The 23,145-nt window shown below is 39.4% G+C and overlaps 1 protein-coding gene across 10 annotated transcripts in view; it reads left to right on the plus strand.

The window, feature by feature from the left end:
* dvl1a (dishevelled segment polarity protein 1a) overlaps window positions 1–17,814 on the plus strand; it is a 39,664-nt gene extending 21,850 nt beyond the window's left edge. The window contains exons 4-16 of one of the 10 annotated variants that reach the window (XM_056239698.1): window positions 4,781–4,899; window positions 8,932–9,070; window positions 10,022–10,121; window positions 10,202–10,271; window positions 10,479–10,618; window positions 12,083–12,159; window positions 12,259–12,326; window positions 12,419–12,730; window positions 12,871–13,038; window positions 13,695–13,913; window positions 15,200–15,245; window positions 15,528–15,563; window positions 17,025–17,149. In XM_056239698.1, the coding sequence (XP_056095673.1) occupies window positions 4,781–4,899; window positions 8,932–9,070; window positions 10,022–10,121; window positions 10,202–10,271; window positions 10,479–10,618; window positions 12,083–12,159; window positions 12,259–12,326; window positions 12,419–12,730; window positions 12,871–13,038; window positions 13,695–13,913; window positions 15,200–15,245; window position 15,528 (1,459 nt within the window). In that variant the 3' untranslated portion in view covers window positions 15,529–15,563; window positions 17,025–17,149. Of the gene's footprint in view, window positions 1–4,780; window positions 4,900–8,931; window positions 9,071–10,021; window positions 10,122–10,201; window positions 10,272–10,478; window positions 10,619–12,082; window positions 12,160–12,258; window positions 12,327–12,418; window positions 12,731–12,870; window positions 13,039–13,694; window positions 13,914–15,199; window positions 15,246–15,527; window positions 15,564–17,024 lie in introns of all 10 variants that reach the window. The other 9 variants (XM_056239699.1, XM_056239697.1, XM_056239694.1 and 6 more) reach the window with 9 other exon arrangements.
* The last annotated feature ends 5,331 nt before the right edge of the window (window positions 17,815–23,145 follow it).

The raw sequence follows: 23,145 nt of genomic DNA on the forward strand, positions 1-23,145 counted from the left end.
AGGGTCACCCTAGGCGGGCCGGTCTCCAGGGTAGGTTCCAGACAAACAAAGACCCCAGCATGTCGGTATGCTGCAAGGTGGCAGCCCCACCAACCGACTATCCTGCGGAGGGCTAACAACCCACCCAGGAGAAACTATTTTGTTACGAAACCGATCAGAGAAAGTAGCCGGACAGCCCAACACGGTAACGGACCCCTGCCTGCCCCCGACCAACGATTACGGTTAAACCTTCGCCGCAGTACCCGAGTCGCCACATGGAATGTCCAGACACTTCTTCGCCCCGGAGCTGCCACCCTGCTGTCCAGAGAGCTCTGCCGCTATAACATCACCTTGGCAGGGCTCTGTGAAGTTCGATGGCACGGCAATGGCGAAACAACAGCAGGCGACCATTGCTATTTCTGGAGTGGCCCCGAGAGACGGACAGGCCTTTATGGCGTGGCACTTGCCATCCCAAAGGCCCTCCGCAAATCCCTCATCAACTGGACACCCCTGAGCGACAGATTACTGTCAGCCCGCTTTCTCCACCAACATGGCAAGATGACAGTAATCGTTGCTTATGCCCCCACCGATGTCGCTGATGAGGATGCAAAGGACGCCTTCTTTGACCAACTCCATCAGGCTGTTGGCCAAGCCTCACCACATGACATCACCATCATCCTCACCGATGCCAACGCCTCTCTGTCTAGCAGTGATCGGTCCACAGGCTCACCTGTCGGCACAACCTTTGCTGACAGGTCCACAAACGACAATGGTAACCGCCTTCTCCTTCTCTGCCATCACAACAACCTTTGCGTTGCTGAGACCTGGTTTCCTCGGAAGCTTATCCATCACTGGACATGGTACAGCCCAGATGGCAGAACCAGGAAAGCGCTGGACCATATCCTCATCTCTCGACGCTGGAAGCCGTTTGTCACCAACTGCCGCGTGTACCGAGGAGCAGAGCTTGGCAACACAGACCATCGCTTGCTGGTGGCCCAGCTCAAGTTAAAGCTGCGAGCCAACCAGCACACTAAGACTCAGCCTCGCCTCGACTCCTCCCTACTCAGTGATCCAAACATCGCCACAGAATTCAGTTGCGCCATCCGCCGCACCTTTGATAACCTGACTTTCGACAAGGTGAACGACTGGCAGACCTTCAAGGAAAGTGTCATCCAGTCAGCTCACAATGTCTTCGGATGCTTTCGACCTTCCCCGAAAAAGCCTGGGATATCGGAGAGGACACTCCACATCATTGACCGGCGGCGTGAGGCCCGGCTCCGAGGCGACATGGCGGAGTATCAGCGACTGAACCGCCAGCGCAATGTGGCTATAGCCGAGGATAGGGAGAAGTTCTGGCAAGCAGAAGCTAAACACCTAGAGTCCGCGGCCAATAACAACAATATGAGCCGGGTCTTCAGTCTGCTGCGCCAAGCCCGTAATGGTCCACGCATCAAGACAGCCCTGGTGAAAGATTCCGATGGCAACCTTATAGCAACTGAAGCAAACTGCCTCGAACGCTGGAAAGAGCACTTCAGCCTCCTTCTGCAGCACGGTACCTCCCCAGCCGATACCACCATCTCATCGGCCGCTAATGCTGCAGTCCTTAGTGCTGTCTGCAGTACTGACCCTGTCACACCTGAGGAAGTCAGAGCCGCTCTGGAAAAACTTAACAACAAGAAAGCCCCCGGCATCTGTGCAATAACCGCTGAGATGCTAAAATCCGGCGGTGAAACCATCATCGAGTGGCTTACCCACATATTCAATGAGGTGTGGGAGACAGAGAGGCTTCCCAGCGACTGGACCAGAGGAGTCATTTTGCCCTTCTGGAAACGTAAGGGCGACAGGTTAGTCTGCGGCAACCACAGAGGCATTACCCTTCTCTCCATCCCCGGCAAGCTCTTTACCAGGATCTTGCTCACTCGTGCTCTCCCAGCCATCAGAAGCAGCCGCCGTCCCCAGCAGGCTGGCTTCATGCCTAACCGCTCCACAACAGACCAAATCTCCACCGTTCGCTTGCTGATAGAGAAGACCTATGAATTCCGTAAAGATCGCCATCTTTACATCGGGTTCATAGATCTGAAGGCTGCCTTTGACACCGTTTGCCACACTTCACTGTGGAGTATCCTACACGCCCTTGGAGCACCACCCAAGATCGTTGCCCTGTTCAAGCTGCTTTATAGCAACGCTCAGAGCTGTGTCCGCATCAATGGCAAAGACTCAGACTGGTTTTCCATCTCCAGTGGCGTTCGCCAGGGCTGCGTGGCTGCTCCTGACCTCTTCAACTGCATCATTGACCATCTGATGTCTAGGGTGTGTGAGTGGGTCCTTCGGCAGTTACCACCTGACTGACCTGGAGTATGCTGACGACACCATCCTGCTCAGCACATCCTACAACCAGCTGAGAGATGCTCTGGGCATATACAGCGAAGAGGCTGAGAAGCTTGGCCTTCAGGTGAGCTGGACAAAAACCAAGTTCATGTATGTCGGTGACGGACCTCATCCAACTTCCCTGCGGCTTGGCAATCACATTGTAGAGCCTGTCAAGAGCTTTGTGTATCTGGGATCCTTAGTGACAGACAACGGGGAGCTAAAACCAGAGATTACCCGCAGAAGAGCCCTGGCTGCGTCAGCCCTGCAGTCTCTCTGGAAACCACTCTGGCGGCATCAGACCATCTCACGCAAGACGAAGCTCCGGATTTACAACTCGGCAGTACTCTCCATCCTGCTTTATGGCTCGGAGACTTGGCCCTTAAATAAGACACTGACTGCGAGATTAGATGGCTTTGATAGCAGGGCCCTCAGGACCATCGAGAACATCAGGTGGCCCCAGCGGGTTTCCAATCAAGTGCTTAGAGCCCGCACGTGCCAGCCCAGAGCATCCTGCCTGGCTGCGCAACGTCGCACCTGCTGGCTCGGCCATGTCCTCCGTCTCCCTCCTGACCATCCGACGAGAGCCATTCTCCAGTTTGATCCGAGGGCCGCAGGCTGGAGACGACCACGAGGCAAACCCCGCACCCGATGGCTCGACGTCCTCGCGAGCGACCTCCAACAACATGAAGTTGCTGTGGAGGATGCAGAGCAGCTGGCACAAGACCGTCAGCACTGGAAACAACTGGTTCATCTGGTCGGCTCAACGCACAGGGATGGGACGCCCCCCCACCCATCGCAGGAGCCAAAATGAATATGATTATATTAATTCGGCTTTTTATTATTTGGATTTAGCTTAGTTTTTACCTCCTTTTTGCGATCAGCAGAGACCTGCAGTGACCAAGTTTAAGATCACGTCCTGCCAGTTGAGATCCACTGCTTAAATGCAGGTTTTTGGTGAGCTGATTCATGTTCTTTTGGTAAAACATTAACTCACTGGTGAAATAACAGGCCCCATCCAGCAGAGAGAGACATTAGCACACTGCTTTGTGTTTGAGATCATTTTGCTTAAGGGGTGGGAGGGACTTTTGGCATGTGCATGTAAATGAGTAATCATGAGTTAGATACAATTTCTAGAAGCAGGTGGAAATGGATGAAAAATGACTCGAAATCATTCATGGCTTATTCATTTGCTTGGTTAAAACTATTTCCCCCTGAATATCCTTATATTCCAAAGATTTCTTTTTAAAACGGGTAGGTTTAAATACGTTTTAGCAGAGCTCAACAGCCTGGATATTCACAAGCCGTATAGATAACTTTGTTGTATATTCTTTTTGGGATGATAATAATATATTATAGAAACAAATTTAAAAGCAGAGTAAAATGATTAAACTTAATCATTTGCGAATCTTAATAAGATGTCAATGCATTTAAATTAAGTACACTGCTTTTACACAAAACTACAACTTAAACTGAGTAAATATGTCTGGGAAAATTTACTAGAGAAAGACTCTTTTTAAAAAAAAAAATTAATTTAAAAAAAATATATATTTATTATCTTTTTAACAACATATATTACACACACACCAGGAACAAAAATACAAAATGCAGAATAGACGCATATTGATGTCTTTCGCATCATTACAACTTAGAATATCTCAATTTGTACAGGACTCACATCCTCAAGACTAATGAACTAAAAAAACAAAAACAAACAAACATACAAACTATTAAGGCCTCCTAATACAAATACATCCTATAATCTCACGTATCTTCAATTAGAGAAAGACTCTTAATTGGATACAAAAAATACTGTGGGGAATTCATTAAGAATCACTCAGAAGCTGACAGTGCTGTTATATCTATTTGCATTAACCTAACCCTATCTTGGATGCAGGTTTTCGTGCTGAAATACAAAAATGACCAGCATTTATCTCATGTTTTTATCACGCGTTAGCATCTTTGCATGTGGACTCAGTGTCTCAGCAAGCTGTTCTCACCAACCTTAGGTTTCTTTTCTGCCCTGAGCAAAAGCATTCCACCCTCTCTGCTAGAATATCTGGCCTTTGGCAAATCCGCACACACTTATCCATTTACCCCCAACAACCTGCTCTTCTGGGCCCCAACCCCAGCCCTGCAGGATTCGAGACTCCTGGGCTGCAGTTCATCCCAGATGGACCTAAACGCTCTACATGCTCAGCTTTGAATAACTAGTGACAGCTGCTGAAAATGCACGGCTGTAAATCATATACCCCTAAACAATGAAATATCTGTTAGCGATGAAATTGAATGTAGGTATATGGTAATCATCATTTTAGAATGTTTCTTAGAAAATGTTCTCCTCTTTTGTGGCCAAGTGTATTGTGACTCAGCATAAAAGAGATGGTCTCGAGGTAATATAGTGAAGACCTTTCTGTTTGTGTGTGTGTACTAGTGCCAATGCGGTGAGCAGTCGGGATGGATTGGACACAGAGACGGGCACAGAGTCTCTCCAGAGCCAGCGGAGAGAGCGGGAGAGGCAGAGAGCTCACAGGAGGCCACGAGAAAGTGAGTGTGAGTGACATTAAACAATACTCAGCAAAACAGACCCGTTCTTACACTATACACAGCACATATCATGTGCCAGGAATCGAATTATACCATGGAATCAGGAAACATTTGATATATAAGACATTATTTGTATAGGCAGTTATTGCTACAGGTGTTTTCCCCAGGTGATGGATGTCTGGCAGGTGAGTGAAATATCCTAAGGACAGACACGTGATACAACAAAACAGCATGACAAAGGAAAAAGGAAAAAAACCCCATAAAATTATATAAATGTACTGGTCTTTTTTTTTTTTACACAAACACTACCGTTCAAAGGTTTGGGATTAGTACGATTTTTATGTTTTTGATAGAAGTCTCTTGTACTCAAGGCTGCATTTATTTGAACAAAAACAAAAAAACAGTAAAAACAGCATCATAGTGAAATATTATTACAATTTAAATTATACTGGTCATTTCTCCAGTCTTCAGTGTCACATGATCTTTCAATTTTTTTTTATTTTTTTTTAACAAAATGTCTTTACTGTCACTTTTGATCAATTGAATGCATCTTTGCTAATTAAAAGTATCAATTTCTTTCTTTAAAAAAAACATTTGAACATAGTGTAGTGTATGTATTTAAGAGACCGAAATAGCAAGTTTTGTAGTGATGTATAGTGACATTTTAATATAATTATAATTTTAATAGTTTCAGAAAGAAAGAAAGACGTGAGGGTGAATAAATGATGAAACTTTTAAAAGCTAAGAGGTTGTCACTTGGTGTTGCAGGATGTAGTTGCTTTCCTAAGGAATTTTCCACGGAATGACCCTGTTTTGTGGTTGTTTGCTGGAAGTTTGCTTGTTTTAAACCAGTAATTTTAGAAAATTTATTTTTGTCAGTATACATGCTGAGTTCTGGGTAAAGAGAGGCCATTTGGAAGCATGAAATCTTCCTTTTGCAGAGAAAAAATATTCTGTCATCAACAAAGAATGTTCTTAGAGGTTCCATTGCCTGTAATCAGAAAAGGTATGTGCGTGTTGTTGTCAGTAGATTTTAAGGTGAGAAAGTCCCACCTAAGTCTAGAATGTCTACATTGTTGAAGTCAGAGTTTCTTAATGCCTCTTACTGTATGTAAGATACAAGATTGCTTCCTTCTCACAACTATCTGATGCAGTTTGGAAATCACACCATTCCTCCAGTTTTGTTCACTGGAATCATATCACGTTGCACCTCATTAGTGACAAGTTCATTTATTAGTGCAGTGACACCGTCAGAAACGGGAAACAGATGGAGGCGTTTGTGTGCTTGCTGAAGATACTGATGATTTATGGATATTCGTTGAGACCTCTGTATTTACGACTGTCTGTTAGAGACATCAGGCTACCTGATGTTTCGTCTTTGCAGACAGACAGCTTTGGTTCATTGCTACCAGATAGAAGTGCTACTTTGTTTGTAGTGTCATTGCTTTTGGTTAGTTACACCTTAACACTGATATAAATGTTGTGATCCACACTGTGCTTGTGTTTTTAGTTTCTCTTTGAAGTCAAGCATCTATTCATTTAGCTTGTGTATGTCTGGAGTAGTATTGTAGCTGTGTGGTTTATCTCTGGAGTGTTTGGATGTAGAGCACATGAGAAATGTGTCAGGTCAGCTCCCCTTTTATTCTCCTCCAGAAATAGTTGTGCATACTAGAGCTGTTAAACCCAGAAAACTGCCATGATAGTGTTCAGTCACTTAAGGATTCCAGCTTATATATATATATATATATATATAATATATATATATGTGTGTGTGTGTGTGTGTGTGTATGTGTGTATGTCGTGATTCTTTGATGAATAGACAGTTCAAAAGATATCTTTTGTAACTTTATAAATGACTTTACTGTTTATCAGTTTAATACCACTTTCTGATTTCTTGAGCATATTAGAAGGATTTCTGAAGGATCATGTGACACTGAAGACTGGAGTAATGATGCTGAAAATTCAGCGCTGCCATCACAGGAATAAATTAAATTTTAAAAATATATTCCAATAGAATACAGTTATTTCAAATTGCAACGATTTTTCACAATATTACTGTTTTTACAGTATTTCCGATCAAATACATACAGCCTTGGTGACCATACTTTTGACCAAAATTGTGATGTCTTTTGCACTCACTCTGTGTCTTGCCTGCTCAGTCACATGGTGCATTGGTAAGGCTGTCCCAGTGCTGACCTCTGCTGGGTGTGATTGCATGAAAAATGTGTTTGGTTGTTAGTAACACCAGACAGGTGTGTGCCCTAGGGGCAGGAGAAGTGTGAGGAGATCTCTTTTAGCCTCAGGCCCTTATCTGTTAACCGTGCTGAGTTTCCAATATTCAGTTTCCATGTGTTCATTTTGTGGATATGTTGATTTACCTTGGGTTTGGCTCGTCTTTAGGTTAAGCAACCTTTCATGAACTTATCGTTGTGTGTTGTTTTGCTGTCAACATGAATCCTCAACAAAATGACAGATTCTCTTTGCACACAACATTACCGATAAATCATCAGTTATCAGCGGCAGCAGTGGCCAGAGGCTTAAATCTGAGTACCGTATACTGCACCTTCGCTCAGGGCCAGTTCATTGTCCCATTCCAGTGGAAACTGATGCGCGGGTGTATTTGATAGACAGCTGAGTTCCTGCGTAAAGGAGGTTAGGTTTCATTGAGTGCTAGAAATGCTGCAAGCTAATGAGAGGTGCTGCACTGTAATGAGAGCTGTGCAGCAGCGGAGGTAAGACAAATGCGTCTCTCTGATACCAAGATGATTTTTTAAAAGATATTTTTAGTTTAAGATCAATTGCATGATTTTAGCATAAAAATTATTAATTTTTAATTGATGTCCAAGACCACCTATAATTACTTATGTTTTATGCAAAAGAAAAAGTTATTTATGTTGTTTAAAACCTCTGAATTGTACTCTATTAATAAAGAGTGTGTGTGTGTGTGTGTATATATATATATATATAGGCTATATATGAGACATGAAGACATAAGATTATATTATCTTTATCAATCTAATCGGAATAATTTATACATAATTATTAATAAATAATAGTATGTTCATATTTATTAATTAATATTATTTTTGTCTCATTATATATTTTTTAAAATGTGTGGCTTTATTCTTTGTACTGCCTGTTTTAATTTTAGTATGAATATACTAAATATACTTACATTTAATATTGCGCTTTACAGGCATAAGTTGGTCTCCTGAAGCCAGATGTAGATGGATAATTTCCATATCTGGAGCGACTGCATCTTTGTCTTCCACTATCTCTATTTTTCCTGTTGTCGGCCGCATGCTAAATGAGCCTAAAAGGACTCCAGAGAGGCTATAAATGCATTACCCACCTGTGGATGATCCACTCTGATAAAGGGCTCCTGATAGGCTGTTTCACACAGCTGCAGGCGGACAGCTCATCTTGCCACAGGCCTCTGCTTGTACCCTGAATCGCTGAGGTGATACAATTGTCCTGTGAACTCACACATGGCAGAGGAATGAAAAAGCTTCCTCTGTATGTGAATAGTGACGTGGTTGGCTAAAATAGCCGTGATTGATTTGTGTGTTTGAGTGGCTATGTGGAGAGTAATGGTCTGAAATGGGCACCTCTGCAATACTGGAATGCTTTGGTCGCACTCGGGGTCCACAGCGGTCTTATCGTTTGGTCAGGCCTTTTCAGCGCATCAGATGTCACCCAGAAACGCAACTTCGTCCCGGTCTCTGTACGTAAACCCCAACCATACTGTTAGACTGATGTGACGGATTCTAGAAGCCTCATGGATAAAGCACTTTTGAGAATTATGACTGCACATTTTCATCAGTAGATTTGTTGAAACTGGATTTTAAATGCACCAGAGGGCAGGATTCAATTTCTTTTTAAACAATGTCTGTCCTTATTAGTCCATTACCATGATTCACTGTTGAATTTGCTGTCAAGAGCCTCTTTCAGAATGATGTACTGTATTCTGTCTTTGATGTGCTGTTATGCTGTTGCTTTCCTTTGCTTTTAAACAATGTCTTATTTGTTTTTTCTCAGTCCCTCGCGTGAACGGTCACTCGAAATCGGAGCGCGTGAATCGTGACTCCGCTCTTGGCTATGACAGTGCATCAGTGATAAGCAGCGAGCTAGAATCCAGCTCATTTATCGACAGCGAGGAGGATGAGGATGCCAGCAGGTCAGACATCCCCCAGTGTTTCATTTCCCAGGAAAATGTAATTAGCTCAGAGTGCATGATTCATTTCCTTTTAAACAATGACTGTCCTAATTTACCCATTGGCATGATAACATTTCAATCCTATTTGTGAAGCTGGACAAAAAAATGTATATGAATGCAATGTTTAAAATGAAATATTAAGTATGGTTTGTCAATTGATTTCAATTTTGATCGATTTAATAATGTTTCATATTTTTTTCCATAATTAATGCATTCGTGGCTGATTTCAAAATTCTGCACTATTTTGTCTTGATAAAATAAAAATAAAATAAAACACTAAAAACTGAAAAGTGAATTTAGGTATCACAACATAATAATGTACTGTATGAAGATGGATAATCATTTTAGTATTTGCTGAAGATTATACTTGTCAATGTTGTTAAATCATTAATGTTAAAAATGAACTTTAAGTAACTGTTATAAATGAAAACATATCTAAAATCAGCCTAAATAAATTAAATGAAATCTCTTAAACTATTATATCTTATCTTATGTAACCATTATGACACTTTTATATATTGTGCATGCATCCAATAATTCGTTAAAAAGCAACTTTTCACACTTTTATGGTTTTAATTAGATGTTTTGCCACTGACCTGCACATTAATCCCTCTCTGGTGTTTGAATTAACTTCTCATCTGGTTTGATTTTTGAGAAACTTGATTTTTGTGTGTTAACACATCAGTGCCAGTCAGAATAAAAAAATTCAAATGAAAATAGACGGTATTAGTTGTAAGCACAGGTGTAAAATTTTGTATAATTTTAACAGAGAGCCAAATTGAGAATTAACCTCAAAACTGAGTGATAGTTGATAATGTTTTGCCACAAAAATAATACATTTAGAGCTTCATAATTACATGGTTCTTCATTATAGTGTTGACCCCTGCCCTAACCTCTCATTTTTGTCTGAAGCCACAGACTTAGCAGTTCAACTGAGCAGAGCTCTTCATCACACCTCATGCGTAGACACAAACGCAGGCGACGGAGACAGAAAGTCACCAAAATGGACAGGGTGAGAACATAGAGGGAAAGTACACATTTCTACACGTTAGTGTTTGATCCGTATCAATCTTTTGTATGTTCTCTTGACAGTCCTCGTCCTTCAGTAGTATTACAGACTCCACAATGAGCCTCAACATTATCACAGTCACTCTCAACATGGGTAAGAAACTTATTCACTAGTTCACTCCCTTCTTTTTCCCATCGTTCATCCCTGTGCATCCTCCCTCCCTCGCTTCTCTATCTCTCCACTCCACCTGCTTAATAAACTGAACTTCCTGTTTTTCAAGGTCTAGTGTGCACAGTGTGCTCTAATATAGCCCTCAGATGAACACATAATTGAAAACAGCTTTATCTCTCTTTCTCACAGAGAAGTACAACTTCCTGGGTATCAGTATAGTTGGTCAGAGTAATGACAGAGGAGATGGAGGCATCTATATTGGCTCCATTATGAAAGGCGGAGCAGTGGCGGCGGATGGCAGGATTGAGCCTGGAGACATGCTGTTACAGGTGAAGGGATCAGCTGTCTGGAACCTCTTTCAAGAGTGATCTAATGCATTTTTTGGAAGATTAAAAATGATAAAATGTGCATTCAAATAATTGCCAATACCCACAATGTTACAATGACAGTTCATCTAAAAATCTTGTTCCAAACCTGTATAACACAAAAGAAGATATTTGGAAAATTTGGACAAAATATTGGGTTAACTTTCTATTAAATGTTATACCACCAGGAAAATCTAAATTAAATATATAATTTTGTAAGTAAAGGTGTTAATTTAAACTTACCATGATATGATCCCATTAACAGAACTGAAATTGACCAGTCTCTTCTGCTTTTTAGTTTCTAAATGTACTTTTGAGGGATTACCAAGGTTTAGTCGGGTCACCTCACACTGTTGTTGACTTATTTTGCTCCTCTCTGTTTCCTTCCTGCTGAAAGACCTTGTAGTCATATCTGTTGTCATTTACCATAGTGGACAGAATGGTGCTTTCAACTCTTTTGTCATTTATTTACATAATCAAGGGGTTTTCCTCAGCCATGGTGATCTCAGATTCTGCTTAGAAACGGTAATGGTTAATGACCCTGTTTTATTAGGTGAATTTTGGTCAGTGGTGTCCAAATGACCATGAGATAGAGTATCACATATGTAAACAAACATTGTGGACTCTGGTAAACTGAGACATTGGCTTAATTCACTTAAAAATGACAATTCTGTCATTATTATACACCATTTTGTTCCAAACTTATTTGACTTTCTTTCTTCAATGAAACGCAAATATATTAAATGCAAAAACTATATTTTTTGATAAATTCCTGGTCAAACTTTTCCCCATGCAATTACAATAAATGGGTAGGAAAAGGCATTATAAAAGTGCATTACTTTAAAAATAGTCCATATGCACCATATTTTTATATGATGGCTTTATGTGAAGAACAAGTTGTTGACTAAGATTTGTGTCTGTTTGTCACACAAAGCTATTAGATTTCAGAATATAGTGTATAGTCATTTGATCTACTGTTATAATACCTTTATGGTTTTAAAGGTTTTTTTGGGAGTTTTTTTAAATTCATTTTGGAGCTTGACAGCCCCAGTTCACATTCACTTTCTTTTTACTGAAAAGAGTGGCCAGGATTTTCTTCAGATATTCACTTTTTGTGTTGAATAGAAGAAACTAACAGTCATGATGACTTGTAATTATAATCATGTGAATTTGGGAAAAAAAGTTATTAAATAATAAAATCGGTGTACAATGCCTCAAATACATATTTTTTAAAATAAAAACTGATTGTGGAAATAAATGTTATTGTATCTACAAATAATACAATACCAATTCTTCATAACTCCATGTTGATTTTGCACAATAGTTGCTATTAAACCCACAGAAACTATTAAAGTTCTTCAAGTTAAAAAGCTTCATGTGATGTAGTGCATCAAAATGATGCAAGCTTTAATGGAATTGTAATTTCAGGTGAATGATGTGAACTTTGAGAACATGAGCAATGATGATGCTGTCAGGATTCTACGGGAGATCGTCTCCAAACCTGGGTGAGAGAGGGTGCCCCGCCTGAAATTAGTGACACATTCAGTAAATCATGTCATAATGCTCTCTTCAACATTGCTTCATGTTTCATATATCCTCTACAGGCCAATAAGCCTAACAGTGGCGAAATGTTGGGACCCTTCTCCTAGAAGCTACTTCACCATCCCTAGAGGTACGTACCTACCGCCTTCCATTATAGCAGCTATAGAGACACGAAGAACCATGCCGCATTCATCTAGTTCATTTATCCCTGTCTGTCCTCAGCTGAGCCAGTAAGACCCATTGATCCTGCAGCCTGGATCACACACACTACAGCACTTTCTGGGCCGTACCCCCATTATGGTATGATCAAAGTCACATTCACGTCCCATAAGAGACCATCTGTTAGTATAATGGTAGATGTATCATGTTCAACACTGTTATTTCTTTCTTATTTCACAGAGTTTGATGACCTTCCCCTTTCTGTGCCAAAAACAGACATGGCAACTATAGTAAAAGTCATGCAGCTACCAGATTCAGGCCTGGAGATCCGAGACCGAATGTGGTTGAAGATCACTATAGCCAACGCTGTCATCGGTTTGTGTTATTCTTTGCTGCAAATGTTTGGCGCACCTTTTTTGCTCCTTGTATATTGCAAGCATCAAGTTTTTTGGTTGATGTTTTGTATAATCAGTGTATGTAATTGTGCTCTTTTTCCTCATTGCTCTTTGTTCCAGGGGCTGATGTTGTTGACTGGTTGTTCTCTCGGGTGGAGGGCTTCAAGGACCGCCGTGATGCCAGAAAATATGCCAGCAGTTTGTTGAAACATGGCTACCTGAGACACACAGTCAATAAAATCACCTTCTCGGAGCAGTGCTACTACACGTTTGGAGATCTGTGTCAAAGTACAGTCAACATACAGTCATACAGTCATAATCATACAGGGCAATACTGTTAAAGTGTGGGGTGTGGGGTCTGTAAGATTTTTCAATATTTTTGAAAGAAATCTCTTACGCTTGCTCAGGCTACATTTATTTGACCAAAAATACTGTAAAAAAAACCTAATATTGTGAACTATTATTACAATTTAAAATAACGTTTTCTATTTTAATATATTTTGAAATGTAATTATTTCCTGTAATGGCAATGTTGAATTTTCAGCAGCCATAACTCCAGTCTTCAGTGTCACATGAGTCTTCTAAAATCATTTGTGTCACAGTGCATTAACTAATGTTAACAAATACATTTGATTTTAATAATGTATTAGTAAATGTTGAAATTAACCTTAACAAAGATTAATAAATGCTGTAGAAGTGCAGTTCATTATCAGTTCATGTTAACTAATGTAGTTAACTAATGTTAACTAATGAAACCTTATTGTAAAGTGTTACCAAAAAAAACGTACCGACCCCAAACTTTTGAACACTAGTATACCTTAAGAAGTTAAGATAAGATCTGGCCAAAGGTCAGAGCCATAAAGCATTATTAATAATACTATAATTAAAAATGACGTGAAATATCATAAATAATTGTAATGGTATTAAAATGTGTTTGTTTTCAGATATGGCTTCTCTCAATCTGAATGAGGGATCCAGTGGTGGTGGCTCTGATCAGGATGGTCTCCCTCCTCTTCCTCCACCAGGAACCAACCCCTGGCCCCTCGGCGGCCAGCCCTACCCTTACCCAGGTTACCCCACTCCTCCGCCAGGTTTTCCTCCTGGATACTCGGACCCCTGCCACAGTTTCCACAGTGGTAGTGCAGGCAGCCAGCAGAGTGAAGGTGTGTGTGCGTGTGTATGTATGTGTGTGAGAGAGAGAGAGAGAGAGAGAGAGAGAGAGAGAGAGAGAGAGAGAGAGAGAGAGAGAGAGAGAGAGAGAGAGAGAGAGAGAGAGAGAGAGAGAGAGAGAGAGAGAGAGAGAGAGAGAGAGAGAGAGAGAGAGAGAGAGAGAGAGAGAGAGAGAGAGAGAGAGAGAGAGAGAGAGAAATAGAGAGTTTAATGATGGATAAAAGGGAAAACCCCTTGCTTCGGTCAATCCTGTGAGCTTCCTGAGTGACTTTTTCTTTCGGTTTTAAGAGCGCTTGATGATGTTAAGCAACAACACCAGCACTGCCCTGTTACGTTAGGAACTACTCGAAAGTTTTTTTAGGGCATTAGATGGAATTTATGATAGTAAAAAGGAAACCATCAGTGGGTTTATTGTAAATGTGCATGTAGGAAGACTAGGCACAATACTACTGAATGTTTATGCATATTGAGTTTTGCTTTCAGTACATAAATGAAGACATTCAGGCAGAATGACATCAGTGGCACAAGACTAGTAAATCATGTGCGCATGTTTGCATAAAGAGGGATGATTGTAACACTTTTTGGTTTTGCCCATTTATTCAGAAAATGGTTAACCCAAAGGTTTAAAAATCAACCATTTTTGACATAATAGCAGTTGTTACTGTAAATTATGTAAATGAAAATGAAATGCATAACTAATTAATTAGTCAGAAACAGTTAAGCTAGTAGTAAACAGCCTGGTGTTACATTTATGACACCTTTCCTGAAAATGAAAATGATCTATAATGTGAATGATTATAACTTACGTGTAATGCTAGGCAAGATACAAAATAAAATCAAACAAGACATATTATTAAAGATTAAGGACATACTTTAAAAACTGACGCCAGACTATATGTAACCACACAACATGCATGACAATGTTAATATGGAAAACACATTTAATAAATATTAAATCCAAACGACACATTAAACAAACATGAAAAATGCTGATATTTTTTGTATTAATGCTACCAAATCATACCCAAAACAACAACACACACACAATTCTATCAATTAATTTTAACTCACTCGAAAAATGTTCTTTTCAAATATCTGTGCCAAATGTGAGAATTGATTAGTCTTTATCAATGTTACATTTATTAAGTTTTATAATTTTCCTTACTTAAAAGTATATAACAATTTATTGATAAGTATATCATGAAATACTAGTTTAACAGTATGACTAAATCAAGATCTCAGATGCCAACTATTTTCTTTTTAATCATTCCATTTCTAGAGCATCATCATTGTCGCTGTATTCAGTTGGATCTTCCATATATGTGGTATGACCAGACTTTTTAAATCATTAATGCTGCTTATGCCACCCTTTGCACCCTGTACAGAGCTGGGAATGTGTATCAGGAGTTATGCAAAGGTCATCAAGCTAAATTACTTCTAAAACACCAATCCAGCACACTCAGGTTTGGTCGCTTCAGGAGGCATAACGTAGGGTGGTATCACAGAAACTGAGGTGCAGGGTTCGGTTTGTGGGAGTGTATTGGACGGACTGGTTGGGTGACGTGTCATAATTATGATATTCCCTCTGTTTTGCTGGCCGTCTGTAGACTGATGGAAATTTTCTCCTAGGCACAGGGGATCCGGTAAGATTAGCACTTTCACCTAAATGCCTTTCCGCCCCACCTTTTCTCCTTATCATCTTGTTATTTCAATGGTTTGTCATCATATGGCATTTGACTCATTGAGATGGCCATTGTGACTCCCCAGCTGTGTTGCTTGTTTGTGTCTTTTGTGTGGGCATGTACAGTTCTTTACCTTCATTGTGCACAAGAATCAGAACGATTCTCATCTGTTGAAGTTATTTTGCAATACGCTTTTGTCTATTTGCCAAAGTCTGAATCAACTAGGGAAAGGAAAAATTAATATTTCCATGATGATGTATGATGTGAGCTGAAGCAAATCAAATTTGGGAGTACTGCATTGTCCAGAACTGTGTTACCTCAGTCCTACCCTCAATGCTGACGTTTTTGAAACGCATAACTACCAAAAATAATTATATTGTTTGTACCATATCGTTTATATCTTACTCATATATTGATGTTGTAAAGTACCCTCATGGTATTGCTGTCCTTTACACCCTGCCCTAACCAGGTGCGACACAACAACACCACAGCCAATCAGAGCAGAGAGCGTAAAGCTAAGAACATGATGCCTCTCGAGACAGCATCCTTTCTTATGCTGTTCCTTTAATATTACATATAGAATATTTTAAAATATTTTGGCCATTTTTGCCTTTTGTGTTGATGGGACAGTTTAAGAAGAGATGGGAAGCAACCAGGTCATCCAAAACGTTTCTGCACAACATGAGAGATTTGTTCAGTGTTTATAAATTTCCACAATCAGTCTCTTCTTGTATATGTTTGATGTTTAATATACACTACCGTTCTAACGTTAGAGGTCGGTAAGATTTTTAAAAAAAAATGTTTTTGAAAGAAGTCACTTATGTTCACCAAGGCTGCATTTGTTTGTTCAAAAATACAGTAAAAACAATAATATTGTGAAATAGTATTAGAATTAAAAATAACTGTTTTCTATTTTAAAACGTTTTAAAATAGAATTTATTCCTGTGATGCCAAAGCTGAATTTTCAGTAGCCAATAATCCAGTCTTCAGTGTCACATGATCCTTCAGAAATCAGTTGTTAAAGAAACATTTCTTATCAATGTTGACAACAGTTGTGCTGTTTTTTTGTGTGTTTTTTTTTGGAACCATGATACATTTTTTTTAATAGAAAGTTCAAACGAGTGTATTTTTACTGTCACTTTTGATCAATTCAATGCATCCTTGCTGAATTTCTTTAATTTCTTTAAAAAATGTCTAATAATTTCTTGACCCCAAACTTTTGAACGGTAATGTACAAGAGAAATGCATTGAAAAGGAATTAAGCAACTAACCAAATATAGATTTGCTTGTTGCGGCTGATAGAACAGAAATTCGGTTAACATTGAAGAAATGGCTGTCATTGCTTGTCAAGTCTGGTTAGCGCATGGTTTTATGAGAAAAATAATAGTAGTTTTGTCCTAACACATTATTTCTTCTTTTCAGGTAGCAGAAGCAGTGGCTCCAACCCCAGCGCTGGGAAAGGACGGAGACCCTCCCCTCGAGAGAAGGACCATAAGGCGCCGTGCTGTGGGGGCAGCGAATCAGAACTGGGCACATGGGTCGGAAGGAGGGGTGAGAAGCCATCCAGTCAGCTGAGTCATCCAAGCCACAGCCACAGTCGCTCTGCTGTCAGTCAAGCCCACTCTGGGTACAGTCATGGCCACTGTCACAGCATCTCGCAGCATAGTCACAACTTCACCTACACCCACGCCCCTTTCGTTCAGCCCAATCATCTGTCCTGTGCTCACAGTGAGAGAAGTCACGGCTCTTCCTACGGCCCGCCGGGTTTGCCCCCTCCGTACTGCCTTGCTCACCTCGCCCCCAAAGCGGCAGCAAGCAACAGCGCACCTGGGGCTCCACCCATTCGGGAGTTAGGAAACGTCCCACCAGAACTCACGGCTAGTCGGCAGTCTTTTCAACACGCTATGGGCAATCCTTGTGAATTTTTCGTTGACATTATGTGACAGGAGAGTGCCTTCAACCCTTTCAGAGCACAAGGCCTATAGTTCCCCCAAGATTGCTTCATGAATTTTTGCTACTGACGATCCCTGCACTGAGAATGTACTAACTGATAGCCCGATTTAAATTACCCAATAATGAAAATTGTCATTTTTTTATCCTCATGTCGAGTTTCTTTCTTTTGTGGAACAAAATAATCAGTGTTATTGTTAACAAAAACGATAAAACTGTCGTTTTCAGTAATTGAAATAAATCTGAAATAGTAGATGAAAAATTAGTAAACGAAAATTAGACTAACAGCAACTAACAGAAATTCAGATGAATATAAAAATACAAGCTAATTCAAAATATTAATAAAAACTATAATATTCTGTAAATAACACTAAAATGCACTTTACAAATTAAAATGTTATCTAGAATATCTTTTTTTTTTCATATAATGAGAGTGAATAGGGTCTGGGGCTGTCAAGCTTCAAAATGACAAAATAAAAATAAAGTATCAAGTAATCCATAAGAATGAGGAGAACATTATTATTGAATCATGAGGTTTTTTTTTTTGTGATGAACAGACCAAAATTCATTGTATGGCTTTGGAAGACTACTTTTATGGTGCTTTTTTGTCATTTTTGAACTTGACAGGCCAGTCCCCTTTTATTATATGGAATATAACCAGGATATTTTGTGTTCAAAAGAAGAAAATGTTTGAAACAACATGAGAGTGAGCAAATGACAGATTTTTCATTTTTAGGTAAACTCTTCCTTATAGTCCATTCAATGTTATTTAGATCAACAGAGGACACTAAAAAAGCACAACTGCAGAGTTCATTTAGACTCTGAGACAAGATAACACAACTAATAAGCTTTTTAACAGGAAAGTCTGCTTTTTATCCCAAGCTGTTCTTCACTTTGCACAAGTTAAAAGCCAGACAACTGGCCTGACAGCTCTTAACAGAGTCTGTACTTTTAAATGTATCCATGCGCTGGATTAACTTTTTTCTTACACAGTTGCATTCGCAGAGTCATAATCCTGTTGACAATCACAATGCCAATTGACGTCCCTAAACATTGCTGAATGTATTGTCTTGTGAGGCTCCAACTCCGCCAAATTCCTTCATTAGCATTATAGCATGTTAAGCTACAGTATCATTAAATAAATGCTTGGACGTGCTAATGTTAGTCTCATGGTTTCAAAATGTTGCAAAGATTTCCACCGTGAACTCTTAATGTACATGATACATTTTAAACAATAACAAACAGGTGCTTTTCATAGAGTCTGTGAACTGACTGTTCAAACGTCACCAGTTGTCTTAGTATTCACCACTGTATTACGAACATCACTGTACAGTTAATGCAGTAGTCTATGATCAGCTTGGTAGTATAGGCCCTTAAAGTTAAAACAGATGATATTTAAAGAGGCAGATAGGTTAACCAAAGTCCCTTGGCAATTAGTGAGTTGTTATCTTTGTTCAAAAATATTGTCGTTTATTATGGAGGAAAGGCTATCATGTTTGTTATGGTCAAGTTTACTGGTAAAGAAGTGAGGTGTTGTAAAAGAGCATACTGAATGTCCTTGTTTGTAATGTTCTATTCCATGAACTGACCTATCTGCCTGAGCCAAAACAGAAAAGAGACACAGTTTCTGTCAAGCACTTTTGGAATATAACTTCTGGGCCCTTTCGAATGAAATGCTGATTGCAGTGAAAGCTGTATGCTTTATTGTTTCTTCACAAAAGAGGAATAATAAATTGTAAATATGATCAAATATATATATATATATAAAACCGAGAAAATAAATTTTATGTATTAAGAAGTGGCCAGCCATTGTCTTGAAGTGAGGTTTGTTCTGAGATTCAAAAACACAGCTTGTTCACTCTTGAAAATTAAAGCTGCTTTTCCACCGTCGGGCCAAACGGTAAGGAATGTTCCAGTTATATTTCCACTTGAGCCTTGTACGGCACGATTACAAACTGTTCTCTCCTAGAATGCGTGTAGTGATGTCGCCACTTGGGATCAGGTCACTTGTCTGGCTACCAGTTTCTCTGGAGCTGCCCAAGTGGACTATTTGAGCAAAGTAAACAAAAAGAATAAAATGTAAATAAAAATCTGATCATCCTCCATGACACGGTCACTACTTGCATCTCATTCCATCTGTAAACTATTGCGTTACCAAGGCAAAGACTGACGCATATGTATTACATACGATACGACTGCATAATGCATGATTGGCATGGAATGGAGCGATTAAGCAATGAGAGTGGTTTGGCATGAGGGTGGAAAAGCGGGGTTTCCGAAAGGCTTTTTTTCACAGCGATACCATAGATTAAGTGTTGCAAAAGTAACCTTATCGTGGTCCACTATCTGGCATCATCAATTCTCCAGTATTTCCTAATTTCTAAAACCTTTGAGTGTCTGGTAAATGCTTTAGGTGCTGATATCATCTTCACTATCTAATGTTTTGGCAGCATGATTTGTGCCGCCAAAACACCAGATCTTTTTCAAAGAACAGATGTCTCCTGTCTACGTATCTGGTATTATGAAACTTGTGAGAAGCTATCATTTTCACTTCTCTGAAGCATAGTTTCTGATGGTGATCATACCTCGACTGAGCTTTGGTTGAGTAGCGGAACAGCATATTTTTCACGCTTAACCAACGATTAGGAAAGTTCATCTCAAAACTAAACTTTTGATATGAAGTTTAGTTTTGAGGCAAAATCTTCTAATCGTTGGTTCAGCATGGAAAATAGGTTGTTCCGCTACTCAACCAAAGCTCAGTGGAGGTATGATCACCGTTTGACTCACAAATTAAAAGTTGACACAAGAATGAAATCGAAATGTATTCTGAATATCTGACATATCTGAATATCTGCTCACTTAATAGTGATGATCCATGCAAAATCACATTTCTGAGTAACTTCCAAATGTTCTGTGGAGATTGTCTATCACTCCTCTTAAACAGCTAGTGTAAAGTTTCTTTGAAGAGAATTTTTCATGGTGTCTGAGACACTTACTGGCATACATACTGAAGTGTTTCCCCTGCTACTGTACATGTAGGCATTTGCATGAGTGCGCTGCGGACCCTGCTCTATCTCTGACTCAGTACTGCAGCTTCTCAGTATGAGGAAGTGACACGTCTTCTGTAGCTTTTAACTTTTAATCCCCTGTTTTGCTAAGACAACAAACAAAATACTTATCACTTAAAAAGGGAGGAAGTGTGACAAGTGGAAAGAACAGATGCTGATGGTGATACTTAGCCTTGGTTTGACACACACAGACGTATATCTCTTAAATCTTTAGCAACGTGTGTGCAATATGTGAAGTGGGATGCTTAGACACGTTTTTCTTGCCACTTCAAATGACACCCAGACAGAATTTCTTTAATGATTAGTATTGCGTATGACGCGGTTGGAGTGGGTAGACGATGTCATCTAACCTTCTAATGAAAAGGTCATTGTGGGAGTGTGTGATGTGGTAATGTAGCAGGATGTGTCAGAAGATTACTAGCCGTGTGTTTTAGTACTTTACCCTAATTTCTGTAAATGATGAGACTGACAAAACTAAAATACAAAAAAACGATTCAATGAGATGCTGTCTGGAAGTATTATCACATTGGATATGAAAATTAGTGAATTAGTTTTAAATGAAATGCAGCTTATATTAATTATGAAGGCTGCACCTCTGGGTATCATTAATTTGACATTAGTGCAACTACCAGGCTACTAAAACTGTGATAGAGATGTTTAGCCACATCCCATTAAAAGACAATGGCATTCCTCTCAGGTGAGCTGCAGATGAGCGTACCTGGTCTCGCAGCTCTTACTGTATGGTCCAGTACTTGTAACATATACAGTATGTCTCTCAAAGAAACTGTCATTTCTTTATTATTTCAATTCACTGTCTGTAAGATGAGCTGAGTAATGCATGTCTGGAGGTTACTGTTTCCTGCATTGTAGCATTTCAGGTAAGTGGGGGTTTTCCTTTTATATTTTGTTTCAATCCTATTTCCTCATTTCTCAACTGTTAAACTTAGTCTTTTCCCATAATTTAAACGATCGAGCTCTTTTAAAGATTCTGATTGGCTGTTAATGTTTTTTTTTTCACTCATCAGCTGGAAAAAGTGATTCCAATGATCGTTCCTCTGTGCCGTTATCGTTATAGTTGTGGTGTGCTCTTATTTTACGAACGATTTTTAAAACTTTATCTTTATCGTTAAGGCCTGTTCACACCAAGAACGATAACTATATTGACTATGTTAGCGTCCACACCAACGCACGATTACATTGTTTATTTTAAGCAGTTATGTCACTGCCTCTTTAAGTCCCTGTGCTCTTCAAAGCAGGAATTGATTGGCTATCAATTTTTTTATTGTTCATCAGCTGAAAAAGGCGATTCCAACGATATATTCCTGAGTGCAGTTATTGTTACAGCCTAGTTGTGGTGGACTCTGCTATTGTCTTAAATTTCGAATTTTCTCATTATAGGCTAGTTATTGGCCTTGGTGTGCACGGGCCTTTTACACAGTAAATTGACCATGCACACAAATGATCACAAAACATGTTTAAGATGTTTAAAACTTGATAGACAGCTAAATGCGTTGATAAAATACAATATGGGGTGACATAGGCTAACAGAATTTTCTTTAAAACACCAACGGTCTGAAAGTCGCTAGAATAGATGATTCACCCACTATACAATAATATAGGGTGATATCATCTAAATTGGGCCACTTTTTGGTAAATCGTTTGCGACAACAATACAATACCATATATGCCTTTTCCATGTGTTTTTATGATGAATAATGACTGTTTTTGATAATTTTGTCTTGAAATTATGTAATAAAATATAATTATTTAGGCATCAACCTCTCTTGAAACATCAGATGTGCCAACTTTTTTTGCATGAGCCGTTTCAGGTAAAATGGGCCAGCTGTTCAGGTAAAATGGGCCAGTCAAACTGCAAAGGGAAATAGCAATTTATCATCAATTTTAATTTTAAAACACAATTTTAATGTTTAATGTTTCAACTGTAATCCAAATGGATCGAATGTTTATGCAATTCACTAATCTTACATTTAGTGTGGAAATGTTTACTGTTGTTGCTGTAAATAATAATAATAATAAAGTCACATAGCCTACTCGGGACAATGACTCAGTAATCATCTGATTCTTGGAAATTGTTTATGCAATTCACTAATCATAAATTTAGTATGGAAATGTGTACTGGTGTTGGTGTAAATAATAATAATAAAGTCACATAGCCTACTCGGGACAATGACTCAGTAATCACCTGATTATTGAGAATAGCCTTAGGTTACTGCCACTGTCATTCAGACCTCTTTCAAGCTCCGTCCCAAAGCCAGGAGAAAGAAGGAAGGAATTTAAATATAGGTTAATGAGGAAGTGTTCCGCAGAGTTTCTAAATGTGAGTGATATGGCACTAAGTGATGTGATGCTCATGAGACGTTTGGTGCGACACAGTCATGATGTGTCATTAAGCAGAAGTTGTAGGCAGGCTGGTAAAATACCAAGTCAATAACGTCTATCTATCTATCTATCTATCTATCTATCTATCTATCTATCTATCTATCTATCTATCTATCTATCTATCT

This window comes from Rhinichthys klamathensis, unplaced genomic scaffold (assembly GCF_029890125.1).
Source record: "Rhinichthys klamathensis goyatoka isolate OS25496 unplaced genomic scaffold, OSU_Roscu_1.1 h1tg000020l_1, whole genome shotgun sequence".
Lineage (NCBI taxonomy): Eukaryota > Metazoa > Chordata > Actinopteri > Cypriniformes > Leuciscidae > Rhinichthys > Rhinichthys klamathensis.